This window comes from Struthio camelus, chromosome 11 (genome assembly GCF_040807025.1).
Source record: "Struthio camelus isolate bStrCam1 chromosome 11, bStrCam1.hap1, whole genome shotgun sequence".
In the NCBI taxonomy this organism is placed as follows: domain Eukaryota; kingdom Metazoa; phylum Chordata; class Aves; order Struthioniformes; family Struthionidae; genus Struthio; species Struthio camelus.
In genome coordinates this window covers 17,042,516-17,067,686 of record NC_090952.1, presented here as the reverse complement: position 1 = coordinate 17,067,686, position 25,171 = coordinate 17,042,516, and the positions used below count along the sequence as shown (strand labels likewise).

Sequence of the window (25,171 nt, the reverse complement as noted above, 5' to 3'; positions counted from 1 at the left end):
ATTCAAAGTTCAGTTTTTACTCAACTTTTGGCCTGTCTTCTGAGGGCTTTTTCTGGGCTAGTAACGTTGGAGACTGTACCCTTCTTACCTTGATTAATTCAGCCCTGCTGGCCAAGTCTGTTGGGGAGACCTGTGTGCAACATTTTCTCTTGTATAGTTTACCTTAGGGAAGAAAATACTGTTGTAGAAATAGTGTCAAAATGATCCTAGTATAGCTACGCCCTCAAGGCTGATGAGATTTGATGTTTTTTCTGCACAGAAATCAGCACTTTAAAACAACTGAATCAGTTGTACTTCTTTTTTGTTTTTTGTTTTAATTAGGTGCTGTATAGAAGTAACTAAATAGTATTTTCTGAACTCTCTAAAGAGTCTCAATATTTAGTTTTTTTCTAAGCCACTAGAGAACAAGCATGTGTATGGTTAGGTAAACAAAACTTTCTGGATCTATTTAACCTGAAGGAAACCACTGCCAGAAATTAAAATGAAGTGTCCAGCAATGTGCTAATGAGCCTTCCAGCTCCTGTATTTTTTCCTGTCTTGTGTTTCTACAGTAAGTGTCTGTAAAAGAAATGACATCAAAAAGAAGGGATCTGCAGTCATCTGAGGATGCCTACTGAGATCTATAAAGAGGAGAGGAGCCAGTGCTGATGAAGAAAAAGACTCAAAAAGCTTCCATAAATGTTGGCTTCCGTCAAAGGGATTTTTGCAACTAGGAAAAAGGCTGGTTTAAGGTGACTGTGGAGTTATTCTGTAATGAGGTGATACTCAGTCTCTAGTCATGACGACAAATACTGCTCAGGAATGGTAAAGAGCCTCCCTGGACCCTCTTTTCTTGTTCTGTCCTCAGCGCCTTATGGCAAGGAAGGGCACCACTAGACAAAGGAGTGCTGCTGCTGCTAAGCCGCTGCACAAACACGTTTCATGTCCTCCAGAGTTAAGAACAAGAACAGTGGTGCAATGCCCACTGTTCAACTTTTAGGTACATTTTGTAATAAATAAATAAATAAAACAAAATCCTGCTTGACCTAGGAGACTTAAGGGGGACATGATGTGCAGCTCAGTCTGAGGCCACAGCAAGTCTCTCTTCTGGGTGTTTGTTTTATGCTGCTCTTCCCCTCCTCCTGAGATTTTGAAGGAAGTCAGCCTAGTCTTCCATGTTTTAAGCAAGAATGCTCCAGGCTTTGGTAGATGTATCAGAAAAATCCCCAGAACTGGAACTAAAGCCACTGTGCGGACAAGATCTGCAAAGGCATCTCATCCTTTCCTGCTTAACTTTAGGCCTGCCTTAACTCTAGGCCTGGCTCAAGTTGTCTGCAAAGGCACCTGGTCCTCTCCTGCCCTCATTTTTATTGGTACTGACAGACTTTATCAAGAGGCCTCAAAGATCTTGGCTAAGCATCCTTAATACATCCCTGCTTGTCCTTTCCATTTGGATCATTGAGCAGATATCTGTTTTCTTCCTGTATGACTGACAAAATGTTAAATGAATGTATTAGCCCAGCAGCTGGTAAAAGAAGAACATCTTCGTTACCCACATGTGCAGTTCTAGATTGGACCTGAAAGCCATAGAAAAGCTTCTGCCATGCTTCATGCTTCATTTAAGAAAATGATGCTTTGTTATTCAAAGTTCCTCTTACCTCACTTCTAGGAAGTCTCTCAGGACATAATGCAGAGAAGGCAGAGTTGAAGGTAACTGGAACAGTTCATTAGAACACACTCTTTTATTAACTAAGATAGATCAGAAGAATAGCTGGTGAATAGATGACACTGAACCACACGTTGTCAAAAATTGTTCAAAACAGCTGAGCTGTTCAACAGTCCAACTATAGCAGGGTACCTTCTTCTGCCAGTGTAAAGGAGCTTCAGCTGTGGAAACGGACACCTGAAAAGCTTAGAGCTCCTCACCAATAGTTAAAAGTGAGTTCTGAACTGGCCTTGTTCTCAGCTTCTCTAATAGGAGACCAAGTAGGAATATTATCACTTGCAAGTGTGGCAACAGTCACTAAGAAACACAGTCATGGGCCAGAGCCTCATTGTGCTACTTATCAGCCACAACTGCAGAAAGACTTTCCCTGGCTTATAGAATTTGTGATCTCCTATGGATGATTCCCAGGCCTGTATCAGACTGAAGGAAGCAGAACGTTAACCAGAGCAGAGCAAGAGCTGGACAGCCCCAGCTTACAAACCTATGCGTGTTTTAAATATATCTTTTCCTTTCTCTTTTATTCCTCCTGACTCATTCAGTTTCTCCAGGGATTTTCCCCCTGGACTGTTCAAGGGGAACAATCTCCTATTTGATGACCAATTAGGTCTTGAGAAGACTTCAAATGTGCAGTGATCTTTTTTTGCAAACTTTCTCCACCTCTCTATTCATCAGGCAAAATTAATGAAGTCAAATTCTCTTGACATCCTCAAGGTGACTTCCAAGATCTCCTCTTCAGAGAAGAAGTGAGCTTTTCCATTCTTGCTGTCCACAGGGTAGGGGAGGTGCAGCAACAGCTTCCTATAAAACAGGACACAGTGGGTTTGGATGCCTCAGACTGGGTGAGCAACTGAGATGGGACTGCAACTTACTTTAGCAATTCACCTATCAGAGTATATCAAGAAACACTAATTCAGCATATTCCCCTGCTCATGACAGGTTGTGGAGCACCTGCAATACCCAGTGCACAGTTATGCAGGCCCTGGAATATTTCCAACACTACTCTCTTCTTTCTCTTGGCTGTGGCTATGACAACAGTTTCCAATGATGGATTGTGGGATCTCTCCACAGTTCTGCTTCTACATAGTGCTGCATTTTAAATGCAGAGGAAGGAGGAGCTGCATTGATAATGTTGTATTGGTGTTTAAAAACGAAAAAAAATTGAATAATGCCTAAGGCCTGAACGTGTGCCTTTAGCAGCTTGTCTTCCCTAGTAAAAAGAATTAACTGGTGCAGCCTAATTAGAGGATTTGTCCAGTCCAGTTACACAAAGGGCGTGTCTATACTACAAAGTAAAGTGCAGGTATGAGAGTGGACTTAGGGTTATAAAATCTCTGGGCTTTTTTTTCCACCTATGCTAGAGATAAATTCAGTGATCCCCTACTTGTAGCACATAATATACAAAGAAATGTTGGATCTTGGACTCCGGAGACATCCTGCAGTCCTTTGCTACAGTAGGCAGAAAGCTCTTCCTGGAATGGCCAGTAAGCCTTTTGGATCAACTCTTTCATTAATGAGAGCTCAACTCACTTGCTCACGCAAAGAGTCTGGCCTCTTTCCCCTCTTATCCCAGAGCTTTTATGTTAACAATATGAACGATGGGCCAGTGCTCTATTGGACCATGGACCTGTGCTCTATTGACAGTGCAAATAGAAGCAAGGAGACTTGAGAATCAAGAGACCTGCCCAGCCAAACACTATACAGCCCTGCAAGACAACATAGTAGCATAGATGGGGGTTGTTTTAAATTGGGTTTTGAGTCATGCTGATTCTTTTTCACAGACCTTTTCAGCTCTGTGTTACAGGAGCCATGGCTGAAAGGAAGAGGTACAGTCAGAGCACCTTTGCATCCTGCCTACTGAAAGGAGCCAGCTGGCATAAAATGGAAGTCTTTAAAACTAGATAGGCTTAGAATCAGCCCCAGGACTACAGAGCTGGAAACAGTTCCTTTGAGCCCCTCCCACCCTGTGACAACACAGTGTTTTTTGGTATGTAGAACTTGAAATCTTATTTACTTCTTTCATACTGACAGGATTTGCACTTATATTTGTGAAGTCAGCACTGGCTTAGACTGTCCCCAAGCATCCATTAGATTTACAGTAAACATTTTATTTGCTAGGCTTGTGACTTGAGACAGCTGGATACTAAGAAGATAATGGCAGATCTGAGTCACCAAAAAGTAAGACTGCAAAAAAAAAAAAAAAAAAAAGGGATGTAGAGGCTTTCCGACATCTGCAGTACTGCATTAAGCTACATCTTTTGCTAACTATGGGTTCTGTAAGTGATTATTAGCTATTCCACGCTGTGGGAAATATGCATGAAGATTGTGCGAAGCCCAGGAAGTCATAGAATATGTCAGTCAGTTTCTAGCTGTCTTTGCTGTAGTTATGAAGCAGCCCTACAGAAAGCAAGAACTCAAGGGAAATCTCTTTAGGAAAACCTTGTAATAATTCCATCCCTCTGTGTACATAACCAGGCATGGATGCAATTGCAATGTCAACCTCTGAAACTGTATCTGCACGTTTTTGTGCATCTTCATTTGTGTATTTGTATAAATTAGCATTTATAAACCAAATTCCCAAGTAGTCCTTCACAACTTCAGTCAATTTGTCACAAACATTTTGGGCCCTTAAAGGCTGGCTGTTTCAGTAGTCAAAAACTGTTTTAAGGCTATTCTTGCTAGACCAGTATCAGAGGTTTTGACCCTAGCACACTACAAGCCTAAAAATGGACTGTAATTATTTTTGTCTGTATTTATTTCTCCTGTGTCCCGATGGATTTAATAATTCCATCTGCATCTTTACCTTTGCTTTCCAGATAGTATTTTAATGAAGGCTTGGTTTAACTTCCATAGAAACAAGATATTAACTACACCTCTATCAGTTCTGATTCTCTTACTTTTGGGGGGTTCGAAGGTCAAGAACCTTGTCCTGGATATCTAAAGTGATGTCCAAGAACTTTGTCTCTGGCAGTTTGATTTTAATCTGAAATGACAAGTAGAAGTAAAGCTGTGATTAGACGTGCAACCCTATAAACCATAAGAGATCTTCTGTCTTCATGATCATTTTGATGCTAGTGTCAAAAAGCAACATTCAGAACAGGTAATCTGTATTAGAGAAAATATGAGAAAGTGATAATCATTGCTTTCTATAGCTCTGTGATGTATATTGATACCTTATCTTCTACAAAATCCTGAGCTGATAACATACTCAACAGGTATTCTACATTGACCAAAAGCCCGTGGGTTTGTATATTCTAAGGCCAGCTTGCTTCAGCAAGAAAAAACATACAGCAGTTATATCTCTCCTGAATTTTAGAAAGCAGCAAAGTCCCTGATTATATAGTAATGGGACAGGATCTGATACCTGTAACTTTGAAGACACAGTATTGCAACACTTTGCTAACTCACATACTTTGCAATAAATGCAGGCAGAGGAAAACTGTCTCTTCCTTCCTAGTCCCTCACATCATGTTGGAGCTGCTTTCATTTCCCTCAAGTTTGTAGGCGGGAAACATTTGCACTGATTCTTTCTCTTTTGAGTACGGTGTTCTTGAGGAGCTACATGAGTTCTTCAGATTAGCAAGGGTAAATATCATCTATAAGTGTGTGGAAAGATACAAGAAAATCCCATAGGAGGCCAAAGGCAACAATATAACTTGATGTTTATGTTCTGTGTCTTGAGAAGAGAGCAAGATTGAAAGAAGGAGGCTGCAGGGAGAGGCTACAGAGAAGGGATGGGAGATACAGGCTCAGCATACCACCATGTCTTCACAGCATGCTGTGGAAGGGTCTTTCCTGCTCATCCCGAAGAAGACGTCCTCTGTTCCCACCCGCTGTTTGAATAAAATCTCATACCTGAGAGACAGAGAGAGAAAAGTAGTTGTCTCACACCACACTGGAGAAGGGGCAGGAGAGTAAAGGAGGCTGTATTTCTCAAAGGACCATAAATCTTTTTATCAGTACTCATGTACTTATCACATTCTCTCTCCTCCTTGCCAATCTCCCTTCAAGTCTTCAAGACATCTGCACCAGCTTTTTTTTCAGAGCCATGAATGACACAGTTGCCTGGAAGATGTGTAGAACATTCACACCACCTTCCAAGGTATTCATTTTACTCCCTCTACTTCACTAATCAGCCTTTGCAGGAGCAGGGAAAGCATCCCTAAGTGAATATGATACTTATCAGCTAGTCAACCAACACAATATCTTGGGAAAAGGATACTGTCACATAATGACATCTCTGACTGTTCTGTTCTGTCATTCATGATACTCTTGGAGCATAAGAATAAGAGTGTTTTCTTGTCTAATGTTAATTATTTTGCATTTGGCCAACACTCAATTTCTTCCTCTATAAATCAATTTGTCTAATTTTGAACACTACAAAATCTGGTATCATATGTTCTCTCGAGCTTTAATTAATGAGGAAATACAACTAAATATTGTATTTAGAACATATATTACTCCTAGTAAATTGAGCAAAATAAATTGAGTCATTCTCTATACTGCTGGAAAAAGTGTATGGCAAGAGTTTTCTTCACATCTCCAGTGTTCATGTGCACATGTAACAATTCCTCTCAGTCAACGAGAAATCTAATAGCTCTGGATGCACCTCTCAAATCATCTGTTTTCCTTTTGGGCCATTTTCAATGAATTAATCTATGAACTATTGAACTAATGAACTATTACAAAGATTTTTACTCTTCTGATCTGTGCAACGCAGTGCATAATTGTATGAGGCATGCCACCCTTTCCCGAGCAGAGAGAGGAAGAGTCAAGAAAAAATGGCACGAGGAAAACATCCATTGGGACCACAACACAAATAGAGAGCGTGTTCTATACCTCACAGGTGATAAGTTTCAAACAAGAAAAAATGTATGCAGAGATATAGCTGAATGCCAAATCCCTCTTCACTTGTTGCTTCTTTAAAGGCAACAATCAGTATTCATTCCTTTGTCCTTCCATGACACAAGCTTTTCAGATGGCTGAATTTCACTCAAACACAGTAGATGTTATTTAACACATTTCCATCAAAGCTATGTAAAACCCATGCAGGCAGTCTCAGCTCGCTTACACTTACTCTGGCTGTTCTCTAGGATCCCAGGTATCATCAAATTCTGATCCCTCTGGTATCTCCGCTGTATTCCAAATAGTTTTAGTATTTTCGGATTTCACTTGAAAAGTGCCTGTAACTGATAATAAGAAGGAAATCACACAATCATATTTTAGAATGTCTATTTTTTCTAGGTTTGCTAAAAACATATGTTTTTCTAGGCTGTAGTTATGATATATCTTTTTGATACAAAGATTTTTTAACAATTGCAGTCTCCTTCACCTGGATACCATACGAATGAGAACTGGCAAAGGGAGGATGTTTTCAATTCTTAAGCTTAAATCTCCTTTACCCAACCTCTGTGTAAAGGAAATCCAGATTTCAGGCATAAAATATGTAGCATTTCAAAACGGGTAATATGTAGAAGTACCTGAAATATTTATCTTTTCCCAAGCCCCATGACAGCAGATTTGAAGTGAGCCGAGATGTTTACAAAAGAATCTCTTCTCCTCATATAAATCCAGTTCTTACCATTAACCACTGAGCACAACCCAGATAAGGTACTGAAGACTCATTAAAGTTTACTGACAGAATAGCATGGTTTATGCCTATCCCACCTGGAAAAATGTATTTTTTATTCAGCTGGTAAATCTTCAGCTTGAAAGTTTTTATAGACAGATGTCTGATTATTTTTGGATTCTCAAGCAAAAACAGTCTTTTTTGTTATATTTGCTACAGTTTGTTACACACTTCCTGGTCCCTGTTGACCTTTTTATGGTTCATAACTAAGTTGCCCAATTATGTGATGGTATTAGCTCCAGGAAGAACGTTATATCAGCTTTGCTAAGACTATGCTTGGGTTGCTTTCTTTCCTGAATACAATCCAAGGTGCTGAAAAAAATTTATGAACCCTCAAGGTTTTGATTCTTGTTGTTTGAAAGTCTGTCTTTTTATATACTGCCCCAACACCTGGAGTCAGATGAAGTGCCTTAACTGCCCTGGGTTTCCTGGCAAAGAGCTAGGTGTAGTGAGGAGGAAAACTGAAATACATTTTTCTCTTGGTCTGTCGAATTTCAGCATGTTGAAGGCAGCACTGAATAAAGCTTACTTTTCTTCCAGTATTTTGTCTAAATAGGCTTGTGAGACTTCTGGGGGGAATACGGTATGTCTGTTCCATGGTAAGCTTAGTAGCTTTTCATCCTCCTGAGAAGGATGGACTCAGTTCCATGCAGTTTACTCTCTGAAGATCCTTTCGGATGGGTATGTCAAAGCCCATCCTCCTTGTCTGCTCCAAGGGAGCATCAACAATTCAATGGCAATTCTTATACAGAGCTTTTCGCTGCTTAGTTATGACTGCCCTCAGCCCGTGATCAGGCTGTATTCTGTACCCTGTTTATCATCTCTACCTGAGGTTGCTACCTTCTGAAGCTACCCTTTCTGTTGCCCTTCATATTTTGTGTTTCAGCTGTTAGAAAAAGGAGTATTTTACAAGGTAATTGTAAAACCGGTAGTGCTACTTCCCTCTCAGTGCTACTGGTCTCAGAGGCCAGTGACCACTCACTTCTTGAAGCAAGCTGTGTCAGTAGTTAACTCTTAGTACAGCTGTGTTATTCTGCTAATGTGCGACTGAATGCTCAACTGTATAAACAACTCTTCTTACCAGTGGTCTCTTTCTTTACTGGTCCAATATTACCCGGAGCCATGGTGCTAACAGAACAGTGTGGCTGCAAAAAAAGCCAAATGGAACTTCAATTAATTTTCACAGAGCTCAAATCAGTAACAATAACATCAATAAATACAAAATATTATCTAGGGTCAATCAAATCAGTGATAGAATCCAAAAGTATTCTCAACTTCATGACTGAACCACTGAACATGCCCTGTTCCTCACTTTGACTTAGCAGAGAGTGACCTTGATACATTGGGTTTAAATAGAACTCAGAACTACAGTCTTACAGACAGATGCACTAATTTTTGAGTATTAGTTTCCATTGCATTTTGACAAAACTGTCCTGCTTTGCCTGCCATGAAAATATTGCAGCAAGCCAGGGGTGCTACATGCAAATCTTGTCACAGCATTTGGATTCCTTTTAACACTGGAAATCATATGAGGCAACAATATTGTCTTCTAATTATGAATCAATTTAGTGCTAATAGGCCAATGTGAAGCATTTCCATACATATGAAGATTCTTTAATAAAAGTGCCTCATATGCACAGAACATTAAATCAAAATAAAGATTTCAAATTACCCAGAAGATTGACTCAGACTTAATTGACATCACTTGTGGCAATTTTGCATTTCTGTCTCTGAAGTGTTATTCATTTTATTAGTAAGATGTAAACAAGTTTTTTGTTTAATTGGGATGTTTACTGCAAAGGTGTACAGCAATAATACTACCTTTTAAAGCAAGCATAAAAGAGCTGAAGGGTAGTTTAGAGTGTGAAGGATCACATCTACCTTCTACTGAAAAGAAATCTCAAAGGAAATGCACCCGCTTCATCCTAAGTGTTTATTACTACTGCTACTATTAGGGCACATCTTCTGGGGCAGCCAGCTGGCTCTTCTTTGAGGAGTGATGTTAGGGAAGATTACTGAGATATGTGCCATTTTTGTTATCCAGCTCATAAAAAGACTTGTTCAAATCCTATGAGACTTTTCAAAGAGTTTTGAACATTCCTTGCGGCCTTGTACATTGCAATTCGGGGCACCTGTGGTCCTCCTGGGCATAACAGACACAGATATTTCTCCTCAGCACACACGCATACCTAGATAAAACCAGCAGTAGTATATTGTGGAAACAAAGGACATTTTCCAGGCACTGTGATTTTCATCTACTCCTGAGATGAACTGATATGAACAAATGGAAAGATATTTCTCTCATTAATCATTCAGATCATTCATCTTAGAATGACTACTCACCCTTCCCTATTCTACCATCTCCAACATATCTATTGTACTTCAGTGATCAATTATCTCCACAGTTCTTCAGTGCCTGACACACAGAATTAGTACACTCAGTTGTCTCTGGATATTTCTGAGTCTTTGCTCAGAAGTTAAACAACAACTTTTTTCTTCATATGTATTCCTTTGTATCTAGCCGTAATTGCCTTCATCTCTGGCAGCCTTCATGGAAAAGTAGGGGGAAGTCTGAAGTACCTAATGCTCTCTCAACTACATCTTCTCATTTCCTTTAGGCTGAGAAAATAAATCTTCCTCCCATTCTGTGATCACAATCTCTCCTATTCCTGGGGCATCTTCCTTATTTTCTCGCCCAGGAGCTTGTTACCCAAAAAATACCTTCTGGCTGTTTCAGTCCATCCAAAACTTTGTAAGGCTTTAATTCTCTCTTTACTCATGCTGGGAAAAGCCAAGTTTGCTTCTTAGTTAACACGGTTAGACTATGGTACAACATGTAGAAGAAGCAGCATTTCTTGTGGAAGACTCACCCCATAGTCATTGTCGTCATCATCATCTTCCTGAGCTTCACTAAGTAGCTTGGCAAGGGACTGCAGAGAAGAGACGGAGGAAATACCATCTCTATCCATATCCATTGCTGACCTGTGCAGAAAAAAACAAGTGGCAGATGAAGAAAGAACAACACCTTTTCTAGACTGTCCTTCCTCAAATGCAAACTATCTTCCTACTGTGTTTTAGAAGGATAAACTTTGGCCTAAAGCTTACGTGAGATGCCAGCATACGTACAGTGGAACATATCAACTTTCCCTTATCCATGCGCAGGTTATTAACAAATTTGCTCCATAAGCGTTTGTTGAGACAGCTCAAAGTCTAACAGTGCTTATTAGCTCTGGCACAGCCCCATGCAAACATGGATTTTCTGCTACTGTGGCCAGGTTGAGGGCAGCAGAATTTCTTGCTGCATGCTCATATTTGGCATTGTGGACTTTATGTGGCTCCCTGAGGAGCCAGGCAGAGGGCTTCACACCAGGTTCTCTGGCCTCCTTATTCCAGGGGGGCTTAGGAGAGGCCCAGCTCTACGTTCAAGCTGACTTGGGACTTTGTACAGTGCCAGAGGCAAGCTCATATGTCTTGCAACAACATAAAGCACAGGGAAGTGAGGTGCAGAGAGATCTGAGCTGCCTCCACAGAAGCCAGTTGCTGCCTCCAGAGAAGCCATTTTCAGTTTGTAACCAGTAATACTGTGTTATCTAGAATTTTCATCCTCCTTTAGCCCAGGTTCTCACAATCCAGGAACAAATCCAGGAACAGTGATTGTACTTAGCAATTAGTTCAATAAATTTACATATAACCATATAGTCCCATTCACGTAGCATCTCAAAGCCTTTAAAGCACAACCCTATTCATCCTGACCAAACAGCTCTGAGATTAGGAGATTTAACCATCTCCATTGTACAGAGCACTGAAGCCACCAAATAACCTGCTCCAAAACAGAAAAGCCAACGGTGGGCCTAGAAGGGGAAGCCAGGGGCAAGTCTGAAGGGGAGGAGGAGCGAGGAAAGGTCAGCTCTCCCCACCCACTTCAGACAGCTGCCAGCCAGCCAGGGTCTAACATCTGCCCCACAGCAGCACCGGGAGGCCGGTGCAGCCTCTGGCCTTCACGGAACTTTCTGGAAGCACTCACGGGCTGGACGGCTCTGCGCCGCTAGAAGCCGGCGGTGCCCCGGCCGCTTCCAGCTGCACACCGCCCCGCAGGCCCCCGCCCTCCCGCGGCCGCCCGGCCCACGCCACGCAGCGAGCAGCCGCCTCAGCGGGCCGAAGCGCCCCCCGGCCCCGGCCCCGGCCCCGGCCCCGGCCCCGGCGGTACCGCCGCCCGGCCCCGGCCCCGGCCGCGTCCCTCGTTGCCGCAGTAACGAGGAGCCCGCCGCTCCGCCTCACCCCGCGAGCCAATCCGAGGTGGTCGCCGGTGAGCGGCGGCAAAAAAAGCCAATAGTTTGTAAGGGCGGTGAGAGCCCCGTCGGCGATTGGCAGGTGGGGGAGAAGGGCGGTAGCAGAGCGGTGGCGTCACGCTCTATCGGCCGGAAGCCTGCGTAAATAGCGTCATCAGCAGGCGCGAGCGCCGCGTGAGGAGCGGGAGCTCGCGGCGCGGGAGGCTGCCGCCGCCGGTCCGGTAGGTGCCTGGGGCCCGGGACGCTCCCCGGGACCCCTTCCCCTTCTCCCCCGCCCGATGGGCGGTGTAAGCGGGCCCGGCCCGCCGCGCCCCCCCCCCCCCCCCGAGGCCTGACGGCGACGCGACCCTTCTCTCGCAGGTCGCCATGAACCAGTTCAGCTTCGGGTCGGGCGCGGCGGGAGGAGGCGGCTTCACCTTCGGCATGCCGAAGACGGCTGCCGCCACCACGGCTACGACCGGCTTCTCCTTCTCCACTTCCACCGCCTCGGGAGGCTTCAGCTTCGGGACGCCGGCGCAGACGCCCGCCGGCAGCCAGCTGGCCGGGCTCTTCTCCCTCAGCACGCCGGCCACCACCGCGCAGCCCACCGGCTTCAGCTTCGGCGCGCAGCCCGCCGCCACGGCGGCTCCGGCGGGCGCCGTGTTCTCGCTGGGGTGAGTCCCGCGGCCCAGCGCTCTCGGGGTGGGGGCGCCGGCGCCGCCGAGCGGCCCGGCGCTTTGGAAGCGTTTTGGAAAGTACCTCCGGACAGAGTGAGCCCGCTGCTGTTGTGGCTTGAATCTGTGCTGCCATGTAGTATGCTCAGAAAAGCCTTTAATGAGGCCTGTTCTTTGTCTGTGTTCACTTTTCAATGGGATATTAAGAACAATCAATTCTGTGATTTATTCTGTTGTTACAAGTTGTATGTTAATGTTATTTCTCTTGAGACATGAGTCTATGCTGGTTGAATGAAAACAAAAATAATTTGGGATCTTGCATCATCTGCCTCTTACTTTGCGATCAAAATTGGGGATGCTCAGAATCTTTCTTTACCCAAGCAGGGCCATTCAATCCTTTCAAGAGGCTATGAACTTTGGAATGGGAAGTTGTAGAATTGTCTGTTCTTTCAGATATTGCTTTCATTTTGAAGTAGAAGAATGATGAAACAGCCCAGGAAAATACTGTTTGCTCTGATTTTACTCAAGCAGTGCTCTTTAGGTAGTGTTAATAGAAGTAGAATAAAGGTTTGATCTTATTTTATTGATAGCAATGGAAAAGAGATGTTGTGTAGGTGTGAACTGTGATTTTATTTTTGTCATCTACCTCGTGGCTTGGAAAGGGAAGGAACTAGAGAATGGTAAGTAATTGATGTTCTTCTTGGGGGTTTTTTAGTGTTTCCTTTTGCTTTACAGAATGGTACCATTTCTAAGAAGGGTCCCTGGGACAGTTAGTTATATTAATGGAAAATCATACAAAAGAATGGTTTCACTGTTTCAAAAAATACTGTTTGTTTCTTACCTTACGTTCTTTCTTTTTTTTCTAAATATGTAGCTGCTGCTGCTCAGGAAGGCCTTCTGTTGTTGTAGTGTTTCTATTTTTTAAATTAAAAGTCTCTTTTCCATGCGAAAGCACTGGAAAGGGAGTTGGATGGAGACTGGCAGTGGGAAGGTAGTTGGAAAAAGTCTTGTGTTAGTTTGAAGCAGAGGTGGCAAGGATGGTTAAGATCTGTGAGAAGAAACTTTTATTTACATCACTCCTAAATGTTTTAGAATATCTTGATGGGAGGAGGTAATTAAGGAGGGGTCCAGTAAAAGTGGACTTGACAAAGTCCATATGAGAGGAATTCTAATACAATCTGTGCCAAAACTGGGTTGCAGTTAGCTTGAAACATGAACCTGAAGCGTATGTGTCTCTGCAATTAAGATGTCTTCTGCTGTCAGCAAATAGTCTGTGAGAAAGCTGATTTGTTGTAGTTCACTGAATGTGTCTCAAATAGATTACTTTTTTTTTTCTAGGGGAAATGCACCAAAATTAAACTTGGGAGGCAGTACCACAACTCAAGCTACAGGTATCACAGGAGGCTTTGGGTTTGGTGGCTCTGCACCAACTAGTGTGCCCTCAAGTCAAGCAGCAGCTCCATCTGGCTTTATTTTTGGCTCTACTGGTACTACCACCACCACTACCACTCAGTCTGGGACAACTGGAGGGTTTAATTTTTCCAGTGGCAGTGCGACTCAGGCAGGAACGCCCAGCTTCAATATCAGCACTGTAAGCAATGCAACCCCACAAGCAGCGCCCACAGGGTTGACCTTTGGAATAGCGCCTGCTGCTGCAGCTGCCACCACTGCTGCCACCCTAGGAGCAACAACACAGCCGGCAACTGCCTTCAGCCTTGGGGGACAGTCCTCGGGTAAGTGCCTGGGCTGGAAATGCAGGCTGTAATGGGGAGGCCTGCCAACATAGAGGGCACCTGGGGGAGGGTGGAGTGTGAGGTTCTGAAGCCCCCTTCAGCTTCTGGTGATGTGAAATGGAATTGGTGATTGTGATTGGTATTTCCTTTAGATGTTTATCCAGGGTCTCCAGTTAGGAGTAACACTTACCGTTTAGGCTTTGGCGGGCTGTTTTCATGGGAAATAGCTGTCTCTAAACTCATATGTTTTTGAACATATATTGAACTCTGCCTATCAATCAAATGCTTTTTTTTTTTGAGATCATTAAGATAATGTGGGCACAAAAATGCACCCATTAGGACCTAAGCAGATATGCCTGCATCCTTTTGTTTCTTAACCCTGCAGCAATTGGCAGAGTTTGTATGTATGTCTAAATGAACTGAGTGAGTGTGTCACCTGGCTAGGTCAATCTGGTGAAGCAAAACACCTGTTTATGTGGGGAAGTTTCTCAGAACAGCATCTTGTTCTAGCTGGTTCTTGTGATATTTGATCTTAATGCTGAAATGAAGTAGCTTATAGTCTTGCCTCCTTAAATTCTGAATGGCCAGTCTTTGTTTTGTGGCTGTGTATGTGAATTTGAAACTATGGAGGGGATAAAGGTAGACAGATGCAGTGTAAAATGGCACAGAAGGAAAATGACTGAAGAGGTAACAGTGGATTCTCTCGTGTTTCAATTTGCCTTGCAGGATTTTGAATGACTTTGTTGTTAGTACTTTTTGGGCTGTTGTGGGTAGGGCTTGAGCATTATGGATAGGGACTCTTGAGTGGTGTTTGAGAAATATTATTTAAGGGGTTTGGAGACTGAGGCAGAAATAACCTGCCACTGAACAGAAGTGTCAGTTACATTCAAAGTGTTTGGAGAATATTTTTGGTGGATTTGGTGGAGAGGCCTAGAGGCAGGGTAGGGAGTGGTAGGAAGGGGAGGGCCCTGCCCAGGGTGCTGAACTCCTGCTAAACCAAGGAAACACATCTGTCTTTTGCAAAGTCCAGCAAAAACTCAGGCTGCAACTTTCAATTTACTTGTTGGTGATAGTGCAAGCCTCAGGAAGAATCATCAGTCTGCAGTGAGGGCTGAGGTTAGAATTGTTTTTAATCTATTGCAAAATTGTCTTTTAAAATCTTTATGTAACAAAGGAACTTGCTAGCTCTAGTTAATTTCCTTGATAGTGCAGGTTATTTGTTAGACTGAATATTAATATTTTCCTAATAGATATTCTTATCTCTACTAACTTGAATAATGCAGTGATCAGTCTCTCTGTAGCAACAGGTTCGTCTTTTCTTGTTCTTTTACTTATGCTACTTCTTGTTCCAGGTCTAAACTTTGGATCATTGACTTCAACAGCAGCCACTAGCGCACCCACGGGAACGCTGACTGCTAGTACAAGCCAGGCACCCACTCTGTCATTTGGAACCAAACTTGGAGGTAGGAAATGATTTGAGAAGTAATGGCTCAAAGTGTAGAGAAGCTCCTGCCTATCTCGATTTTAGTTCTCTCTAGTGGAGTCTGGAAATGGGCTGGATATATTTGTTAGTGTGAATTTACAGTGGCATCAGTAATCTGTGGAAGTTCACTGAACTATCTTATCTAATATACTAGATCTTGTACTGTCCCGTGTGCAGAACGGTGTTCTGCAGTTCTTTGCAGGCAGGGCATTATGGAACAGAAGCACAAGCAAGTGCAAAGGGTACTTAGGAAAAGATAGAATTGAGGAAGAGTACAGGGAAAAAGTTTAGAATTCTCTTGCACCTATTAAAAAAACAGCATAAACGGACAAACTTGTATCGTGTTCTCAGCTTGATTCTTCTGAAGTGTGTTAGAGCCTGACAAGGATCTGCTTGTATGAGACTTATGCCTGTTCTGTTTCTAGTAACATCCACAGCTTCTACAACTGCTGCTACCACCACAACTTCCCTTCTTGGTTCAACTGGGCCTACACTGTTTGCATCTATAGCAAGTTCCTCAGCACCAACCTCATCATCCACCACCACAGGCCTCTCACGTAAGTTACCACTTACAGAATTAATATATTGGAGGAATAATTGATGAGGACACTTGTTAGTATCTTGTCAGTAATGAAGCTTCAGATGCTCTTGTAATATAAGACCATTAAAACATTCGGCTGTTCTTGATGTTTGTCACCTTCCCCTCGTGTTTCATGGCAAACTTTCTTCAGTGGTTAGTTATAGAAACAAAACAAAGCATATTTAATTTCACAGTGGGCAGGCAGAGAGTGGCGAGAGTGGCAATTGTAGCTGTATGTTCATTTGGGGGGGGGAATGTTACCACAGCTGAGCTTTCTAGTGGTGCATTAGCTATGTTCTAGACAATGCCATGAGTCATGTTAAAGGCAGATGGAAGTCATGCTTTGACTCTTATGTTAGATGTTGACACCCCATCTTTAGGAGCGGAGTGGCTTGTGGAAGTAGAGATGCAATGCGATGAAGCCAAATATTCACACAGCTGTATATTTGCAAGTTCCTCTGGCAATAACAGGCATGTTTTTTGCTGCAAACTGATTTTTTGTGGCAGGAAATATTCTGTCTTCCAGTGACTTTAGGTAGTATGTAGGGTTTGGTTGGAGTCCTAATAGCTTTTGTTTCCAACCTATAATGAGATGTTTCCGTCTGTTTCAACCTGCTTAGATGAAACACTTCAGTTTCCTTTGGTTATGGAGATTAGCTACAGCAAAATGGCCAAAAAAATCAATGCTTAGCAGAGCTGTTATATAGCTATTTCATACTATAATACTGTCTTACACCCAGCTCTGAGAAGTTAGGTAGCTACTCCCAAGGACCTTCAGCAGTTTTATGTGTAAGCCATACTCATTAGTTTTTGAGTATTCACTTGTAGCTTGTAGAGATCTTTCATACATGCTTAATAAATTGCTGAATTTTTCAGTAGCTCTGCAATGGTTGAATTTTTACTCTAGTTCACAAACTAATTTTAAATTTTGTATTTAAGAATGCTTTTAAGCCTTTGGGCGTACTCAGTGTATCAAGCTGTCTGAGCCATTATTTGTATGTGGTAATAGGTAAGCTGTTTCCTGGCAGTGAAGAAGTAACCAGCATGCTTTCTGTAGTATATGAAATTGTATTGCTTTAACAAGTATACTCATGCAGACTACCCTTATTTTTGATAATATCTGAGAAGCTAATCCTTCAAAGGTAGCGTTTCATATCTGCCAGCATCCAGTATCATCTGCTTATTTTGGCAGTTGATAGCAGTTAAGTGTGGAATACTTTAAAATAAGTGAAGAGAAATGGTGGTAGCTTGGTATCTGAGTTGATAGAACTTCCTGAATGGATCACAGAGCACTCTGGCTATTTTATAGTTTCAGTATGCCTTTCTTCATGTAGTGCTGGCACGCTCCCTCACTTAAATGGTGATCATTGCTAATGCAAGTAAAGATCAAGGGGAGATGGGAAGAGCATAACTTTTCAAAGGGAGCGCTTATGTAATAGGGTAATCTTACTTTTATCATCTGTTTACAGTTGGTGCCTCTTCCACTGGCACAACCAGTCTTGGAACTCTTGGATTTGGATTAAAAGTTCCTGGAACAACAACTGCAGCATCAAGCACTGTGACTAGTAAGAACCAAATGCTGTAAATAAACACTGACTTCAGTGCTCTGTAGTAGTAAAGAGCCATGCTGATGTAGCAGCACAGAAATCCTAATTTCTAATTCCCTCCAGTAACTGAAAGTAGCACAACACATGTTTGGTGTTTGATCCTCCTTTTCCGTCCCCCAAATTCCATTACAACTTCTGAGAGTCTGCGTCCGCGGTAAAGAGACCTTGGGCGAGGACCTTTAGGACTTTGTTCTGATTTGGAGTAAGTCAAGTAAAATAGATTAGTTACTGCTCTATCCCTCCTGTGTAGTCATGGAGTGGATTTAAGAGGCTAGGGAGAGATGTGTCTATGGTGGAAGGGAAAGAAGGCAGAGGTCAAGACTTGTGGAAGGGTTAGGGAGAGCTGTGTCTTTTTCCTCTGTTTCCATTCTGCTGTTTCTCCTGTCTCAGATTGAAGGATTTCACTGACTTCTCTCCTCTAAAATGCAAAGAGAAGTGCTGTGTTTAAATGGCAACCCTCATGTGAAAACTGGCAGTGGACTTTGCTGTTACATAGTGTTGAGATTCAGGGATGAGCATCCTTTTCTGGCCACAGTTACCCATGTTTCCAGTGTTGTAACATGGATGCTGCCCAGCTCTCAGGATCTTTTTAAAGCTTGTTTCTGGAGTAACTGAAGAGTTTGAGATCAACGGATACAAGTGCTGTATGACTGGCTGACAGTATTGACTCATGCTCCTTAGAGCATGAAAAAAATTTAGAAATCCATCTGCAAAATGCATTGTGGCAGCAATCATGCAGGGGCAAGAACTGGGTGTGCTGGTAGATTTATTTGATCCAGTATTAAAATAACTGGAGATGGAGAAAGGGTGTGGGCCATGCTAATGTTGTGTTTCTTTGACAGCGTGCACTTGTCCTGGACATTATTCAATCTCACATTCTAGAGCTATTTCCAGGTATTTAAAGTCCATCACTATTAATGGTGTCAAGATGTGCATCATTCTCTGCTTCTCTCAGATGGGGTTCCCTTTTTCTTAGACATATGATGTCATGCAGCATTGGGGTTAGAACTGTAAATTGTTCTTGACTTGTTAGATGTGTCCTCTTCAGTTGTTTAATATGAGTCTTTTCTTTCAGGCTCTTCCTCTGCTCCTAGTGTAAGCTTTGCTTTGAATCTTAAGCCATTAACTACCACTGTTACTGTTGGAGCTGTGACTTCTACAGCTAGTATAACCACAGCAACAACCAGGTGAGTGGGTTTTTTGTAACTGTTTGATATGGGCAAATAGCAATATTAATGTTAGTGTCCGAGGAAGGGGAAATGAGTGCAGATAGTCATGTTTATACCTTTATTTTTTGACCTTGTGCTCTGTACTGTCTCATGCTTCTTCTCAGTGCACCTCCAGTGATGACTTATGCCCAGCTTGAGAGCCTGATAAACAAGTGGAGTCTGGAACTCGAAGATCAAGAGAAACACTTCCTTCATCAAGCTACGCAAGTTAATGCCTGGGATCGGACATTGATAGAGAACGGAGAAAAAGTAAGGTGACCTCTGGTATACCGATCTTTTAAAAATTTAAGTAAGCAAAAACATCAGTGTTACAGAAACAGCAAGCCATCTAGTGGGTCTCTTTGCTTTTTAAAGATAGGATGCGTATCTGTCTTGATTTTTAGGCATCAGAGCTTGAAAATCTGAGTTATGTGAACAAGTTACCTTAGAGTTCAGCCTTCAAAACCAAAGCTTTATTGAATATTCTAGTCTACAAATGTCTACCTGTTTCTAATGTATTTGCGTGGTGCTTATCTTAGTTCCTCCACTCTTTTTTTACCAGATGATCTGATCTCTGAATTTTCCTGGTATCATTATTAAATGTGTGTTGTTTCTAGATTACCTCATTGCACAGAGAAGTAGAGAAAGTGAAGCTTGATCAGAAGAGGTAAGAAACTATGGACACTTGAGATGGTTTTGCTTGCATCTTTTTGTGGTTTTGTATACAAGTCCTAGAATGTATGCTGTGTCTAAACCTGATCTAAATTGTGTTCAGTGGGTAATGTTTCTTTTCTTTTCAGACTGGATCAGGAACTAGACTTTATTCTGTCGCAACAGAAAGAGCTGGAAGACTTACTGACTCCTCTGGAGGAGTCTGTGAAGGAACAGAGTGGGACTATCTACTTGCAGCATGCAGACGAAGAAAGGGAGAGAACGTAAGACGAATGTGCTTTGAACGTGTGATAAGCAGACTAGTGTGGTGATGTTTGCTCAGAAGTAGAGCTGGGGTGCATGACAATATTGAACTATCAATAGCCTTTTTCAAATATGTAATCCTGTTTTATGCATGACAATTTACACATTAGAAATGGAGGAATTGCAATGGGAAGCCCCTTTCATCAGCGTGAAAGCTCTTTGAATGTGGGCCTAACTAGCTGTTTTGGAAAAGGCTACTATTTTTGGCATAATCTATTAAAGTGATTAATGACAGAAGTGATGAGAGCAGAAAGCGCTCTGTGCAGCTCAAGCATCCTTGTAAGCATGTTATAAGTACTGCATCTTAGCAAGGTGAAGTGTTTGGTTCAAGAGGTGTGAATCTTAAACTAACCAGCTGGTTAAGACACTTCAATTCTGGCATTGACCTTTGAGAAAGCCCTTGGTAATATTGCACATCTGTCTCCATAGATTATCATGAGAGGAAAGACATTAGGTGTTGCCTGATCTATGTAATAGAATGCCTGGCACAGTGTACTTTTCATGTATATGCCATGCCTTGGTTGAAAGGCATGAGTGCTAACTTCTGAAGATACTGCAAATGGGAGCAGGTCTTCTGAGGTTCACTGTAAACATTCTGACCTTGGTTTCCATGCATTTTGCAGATATAAACTGGCTGAAAACATAGATGCTCAGTTAAAGCGTATGGCACAGGATCTCAAGGACATCATTGAGCACTTGAATACATCAGGAGGCCCAGCAGACACTAGTGACCCAGTAAGTCCAAGCTTTGTTTGCATGTTGGTAAAGGGACAGAAAATTTTAACAGTTCTAACTCTTCACTTGTCTGTCTGTGGATATGCAGTTTGTGGTTTCAACCTTGGGAAGAGTATTTTATTTTGTCCTCAGGATGGTTCTCTTCTGGTAAAAGTCCTTCTACCATAACACAAACCAGCCTGGCTCTCATAAAATTCCTTTGGAATTTACGTTAAGAATTTTCAGAATATCTCATTCTAGTATGAACTCTGGTTACTTTTTTCTTATCTACTTCTTGCCTAGGTAACTTGTTTCAGAGGCAGTTCAGAGTTCTGATCTTGCTGCCTTCTCTGCCACTTGCATCTTTCTTGTGGCAAATGTAAGTTCTGTACAAAATGCCATAGCTGTTGCTGCTTTTTTATTTTCCTACTGTATCCTCAAAAAATGAGATCTGAATTACAAGCTCTTTATTACATAGATTAAATTGATTGTAATACTCCTTATGGTTTTACCGATAAGTTTTCCTTTTTTCTAGTAAAAATTTCCTTCTCAACAGAGTATTGCAGATTCAATTTTTTCCCTTTCAGTTTTATTCTTGAAATGTTGAGACTAATGTGATTAATGTTGCAGTGCATCTGAGGTCTGAAGTGAGTAAGACCAAACCACAGGGATATACTCCAAGCAAATCTGTTTACTTCTCTTTTCCAACAAGACATGGAACATAGTTGCTGCACAGACTTTGGGAAAGTAACTGCTAAGTTAGCATAGCTGTACATGAGAAACTTGACAGCTTCATGTTTCACGGTGCGGGGATAGGCTGTCTTTTGCTGCTGTTTGGTTTTTATGTACTGTAACAAATACCTTGCACCTTCTGTTTCTCTTCAGCTTCAGCAGATCTGTAAAATTTTGAATGCACATATGGATTCATTGCAGTGGATTGACCAGAACTCAGGTGAGAGTCTTCATGCAGCCTTTTAAGAGTAAAAATGTGAAGCATGTAGTGTGTGCGCATGCATGTGCAGAAGTTTCTTGAACAAAAATGAATTCCTGAAGATCATTGAGGAACCTCTTTCCTGTTGCCTCCAAGTACACTTGTTGCTTCCTTGCTTGAAATCTCCTTCTGATCTATCTGAAAAGGGTGCTACTGAGAAGTGATTCCTGATGCACTGCTAATGTTTCACCAAAAACACTACTTGAAACGTATCAGTACAAAGCAGAGGACTTAACTATTTTCATAGAAGAAGCAATAAGGTTTAAACATGTCATCCTCTGAAATGTTCTTATGTTTCCCTTTGAAATAGGAAAGTTGGATTCTGGGTGTGAGGGGTGTTAGTGTTATCAGCCTCGTGCTGAAAACTGCAGGAAAGCCAAGCTGGGGTAAGATTCTGAGCACCATTCATCTGGCTGCTAGAGTAGTAACTCTTGAGTAATGGTGTGAAAGTGTCACAGCAATAATACCTTGAAAAGATAATGCAGACCAGAAGGTGCACTTCATAGTGAGAAATTGATAGCGTAGTTACTGTTATCCTGGATTCACTCTTCACTAGTATACCAGAATGCTTCCAGGGCTGAATAGTTTATTTTAAAAAAAAAAAAAGGGTGGGGGGACATGTTTCAAGAATTTTACTTGTTTGTTTTTAAGTGATGTTAGCCCCCACAAGGGGGCGTTGTTGGCTAAAGTGGTGCAGCTCTCTCCAACACTGAATTGCAGTCTTCTGGTTGCAGTACTGTCAAAGTACTCATACTGGTGTAATTCATCTTGGATGAAAGTGGGCGCACTTCCATTGATTTGTTTTTAAAATAATATTGGCTTATGTCAGGATTGAATTTGGTCTTTTCTAGAAGATCTGTGCTAACTTCTGTATGCCAAGCATGCATTTCATCATGAAATTGATAGGTGTTATGTCTCCTGTGACATCAGAATTTTGACTCTGCTTACAGAGTGAATTTGAAAATAGCAGTCTTCCAGGTTAACTTTGTTTCTTTTAAGCTTACTGGAAAGGAGAGTGGTTTTTTCTATCAGTCATTTTGTGCTGGAAGTAATTTTTTGTCAGTTAATCTTTTTTGTTACTTTAGTGGGAGCTGTACATCTTCTAAAGAAATGGTTCCGATTCAGTGTGGTAGAGAAAGCCCTTCAGACAAGAAAGAAGTAATAAGCCTCAAATTGCATAGTTTTAAGGGATGGTTATGTGACTCATTGTGTCTATGGGGTTCTTGGCAAGGAGAAGAATTCCTGTTCTATGCACTTAAATGCTACATCGCAAAAGAACGTGCAATTCTGATGTAACTAAAATAGGCTTTGCCATTAGTAATTGAAGAGTACGCCTGGGAAGGATGCATTCCCAGTACTTCTTGATTTAAAAAAAAAGTAAGACATCTGCACTGTACATGAAGTTACAAATTGTTTCCTATGAGACCCCTCCAGGGCTGTTTCACAAAAGCAAATTAGCTTTTTCCAGGCATACATTTCTATTTCACTATTAACTTATTTGACTTCAAGAATTAGATGCAACTTTGGCACTTTAATCAAATTAATGCCAATTTATTTGCTCAGCTTCTCTTATGCCAAACCAATTAAATGGGCTTGCTGAACAGATGCCTGACACTACTCAAGATGGCCATAGTGAAAGGAGGATATGGACAAAGCCTTGTTCTTAAGTTTTGCCTCAACTAGGTGCTCTTTCTTGGTTGTACCTGAGTTTTGAATTAAATGAGACTAGATATGAGATAGCGAAGCAGAGTTATGTCAATCACTTCTGCTAGGTGGATCTTTGAAAACTTCCAAACTGAAAGTGGATATGTTGCTTCGTATATTACTAGAAGATTCTGGGTTTGGCACACTGTGGAAAAAACTTAAACTGGAATATCTCCAAGCTACAGACTGACATAATGCCATAGACCTGTTGAATAACACCTGATAAGGTTCCATGGAATTAAATTACTCTAGTGTATACCAAAAATTCTTTGTTGCAATGGCTACAGTATTTAAAGTTGTTAAACACTTGATTAGCTGCCTTTATATTGCTAAATAAGTGATCTGCAGGTAACGCGTGATCTGTAATGTGACTGCAAGTGATCTGCAGCTCTTTGTGATTGCACTTTTATGTATTTACAGTTAAAAGTCCTAATTGTGACATTCTGCAAGAAAGTATACAGACTTCTAACAGATTGTGGTTAACCTGTGACTTGCTAAATTCAAAACTAATTTAGCATGAGGTGGGTAGGAAAAACTCCAGTACAGCAATTACTCTCTCAAGTTGAAGGCCAGCCACTGTTACTATTCAGGAAGGGTTTGCTCTGCTGTCTAGTGCTGTGTGCTGAAACTGCAAGGGCCTAAAACTAGTTTGGCAAAGTGTCACATCATGCTCCAAGGCTCTACTGAATCTGCCTGCTGGTCCCTGAATGCCAAATACTTTTTGGAACAGTCTTCTCTGCCTTGGAGAGCTAGCAGTGTCTTGTGTTGGGTTTTCCTCTTTCCCTGTGCAAGTCAAACCTGAGCAAATGTCAAAATTGAAAATGCTTTTTTCCTCCTTCTGCAGGCTAAACTGTGCAGGGTTTTATTTGAGGCTGTTTGGTCACTCTTTTCTTCTCTCCCCCAGCCCTGTTGCAGAGAAAGGTAGAAGAGGTAACAAAGGTTTGTGAGAGTCGCCGCAAGGAGCAAGAGCGCAGTTTTCGAATCACATTCGATTGAAAGACTCAATGGTGTTCGAATATTAACCTGAAATCCTGTCTACATAGAGAACTGAAGTTGGTGGGAACATGGATTTAAAATTGTGATTGGGATTTATTTTCTTTGTTTTGTTTTTTATTTCAGTAAGTCTCTCTGCTTTGTTTTTTATGCCAAAGCTAGTCTTCGTACTGTCTTACTGGAATTCAGTGACTCTGGTCTGACAGACTGCATAAAGGTTCTGCTGAAAGTATGTGCTTTTGTTCTCTAATCTTTTTAAGTGCATGCAAACTGTTACCTTTAAGGGGCTTGAGCTCTATGTAACTTCACAGCTGAGCTTTCCAGCTCTGTTAGGCCTAAATGTAACTTAGATATTTTCAAACAGAATCTCATAAGCTTTTATTCAGGTTCTGATGAGAGAAGGCTGGATGAGCAGCTGTCCTCCCAACAGCTGTAGAAGTCTGACAAATGCAGATACCCAGTATAACAGGCTGGCATATACTGAAAATTGGGCTTGTTTCCTGTTTTTTTGGCAATAAACTGCTCTTTTGCTTGTGCCTTCAAGTGTACCTAAAGCACCTGGATGTAAGCAGGATTTGTGATTAAAAATACCAGATGTGCACATAGAAAAATGGTATTTCTGTTGTGAGTGGTAGTGGAGCTTGTTCAGTTGCAAAGGTGCAGAAAAGGTAGTGAATAAAGTCTGAAGACTCTAAAGAGACATACTAACATCCTCACTTTCTGATTAAAATGTTATTTCAATGCACCTTCCAGTATATTTTTATTAGTACTGGAAAATGAACAATCACTGTTCTTTAGCAGACCTCTCCCACTACTGCCTTCTGCCTTACTCTACATGTAGGCTTCGGCTTCTGCAGCCGCCTCAGTGGAGGCAAGCATGTATTATTCTCCATTTACCTTCTCTCCCCTT

General features: G+C 41.8%; 2 protein-coding genes across 5 annotated transcripts; one reads left to right on the top strand and one right to left on the bottom strand.

The window, feature by feature from the left end:
• Positions 1-1,685: 1,685 nt before the first annotated feature.
• Positions 1,686-11,745, bottom strand: DNAAF6 (dynein axonemal assembly factor 6). Of its 4 annotated transcripts, none has more exons than XM_068957736.1 (7): positions 11,610-11,745; positions 10,202-10,313; positions 8,413-8,476; positions 6,780-6,891; positions 5,461-5,557; positions 4,600-4,685; positions 1,686-2,503 (listed from the first exon to the last, which is right to left on the bottom strand). In XM_068957736.1, the coding sequence occupies exons 2-7, from the start codon at positions 10,304-10,306 to the stop codon at positions 2,374-2,376; spliced, it is 594 nt and encodes a 197-aa protein (XP_068813837.1). In that variant the 5' UTR covers positions 10,307-10,313; positions 11,610-11,745; the 3' UTR covers positions 1,686-2,373. The 4 variants fall into 4 exon arrangements, with proteins under 4 accessions (XP_068813837.1, XP_068813836.1, XP_009668247.2 ...); XM_068957735.1 differs by having other exon boundaries at positions 11,539-11,618; XM_009669952.2 differs by lacking the exon at positions 11,610-11,745 and adding an exon at positions 11,356-11,427.
• Positions 11,740-25,006, top strand: NUP62CL (nucleoporin 62 C-terminal like). Its single transcript, XM_068957734.1, has 13 exons — positions 11,740-11,841; positions 11,981-12,273; positions 13,612-14,006; positions 15,359-15,469; positions 15,915-16,046; positions 17,539-17,634; positions 18,752-18,863; positions 19,010-19,154; positions 19,502-19,551; positions 19,685-19,819; positions 20,483-20,594; positions 21,459-21,525; positions 24,173-25,006. Exons 2-13 carry the CDS (start codon positions 11,987-11,989, stop codon positions 24,262-24,264), a joined length of 1,734 nt encoding a protein of 577 aa, XP_068813835.1. The 5' UTR covers positions 11,740-11,841; positions 11,981-11,986; the 3' UTR covers positions 24,265-25,006.
• The last annotated feature ends 165 nt before the right edge of the window (positions 25,007-25,171 follow it).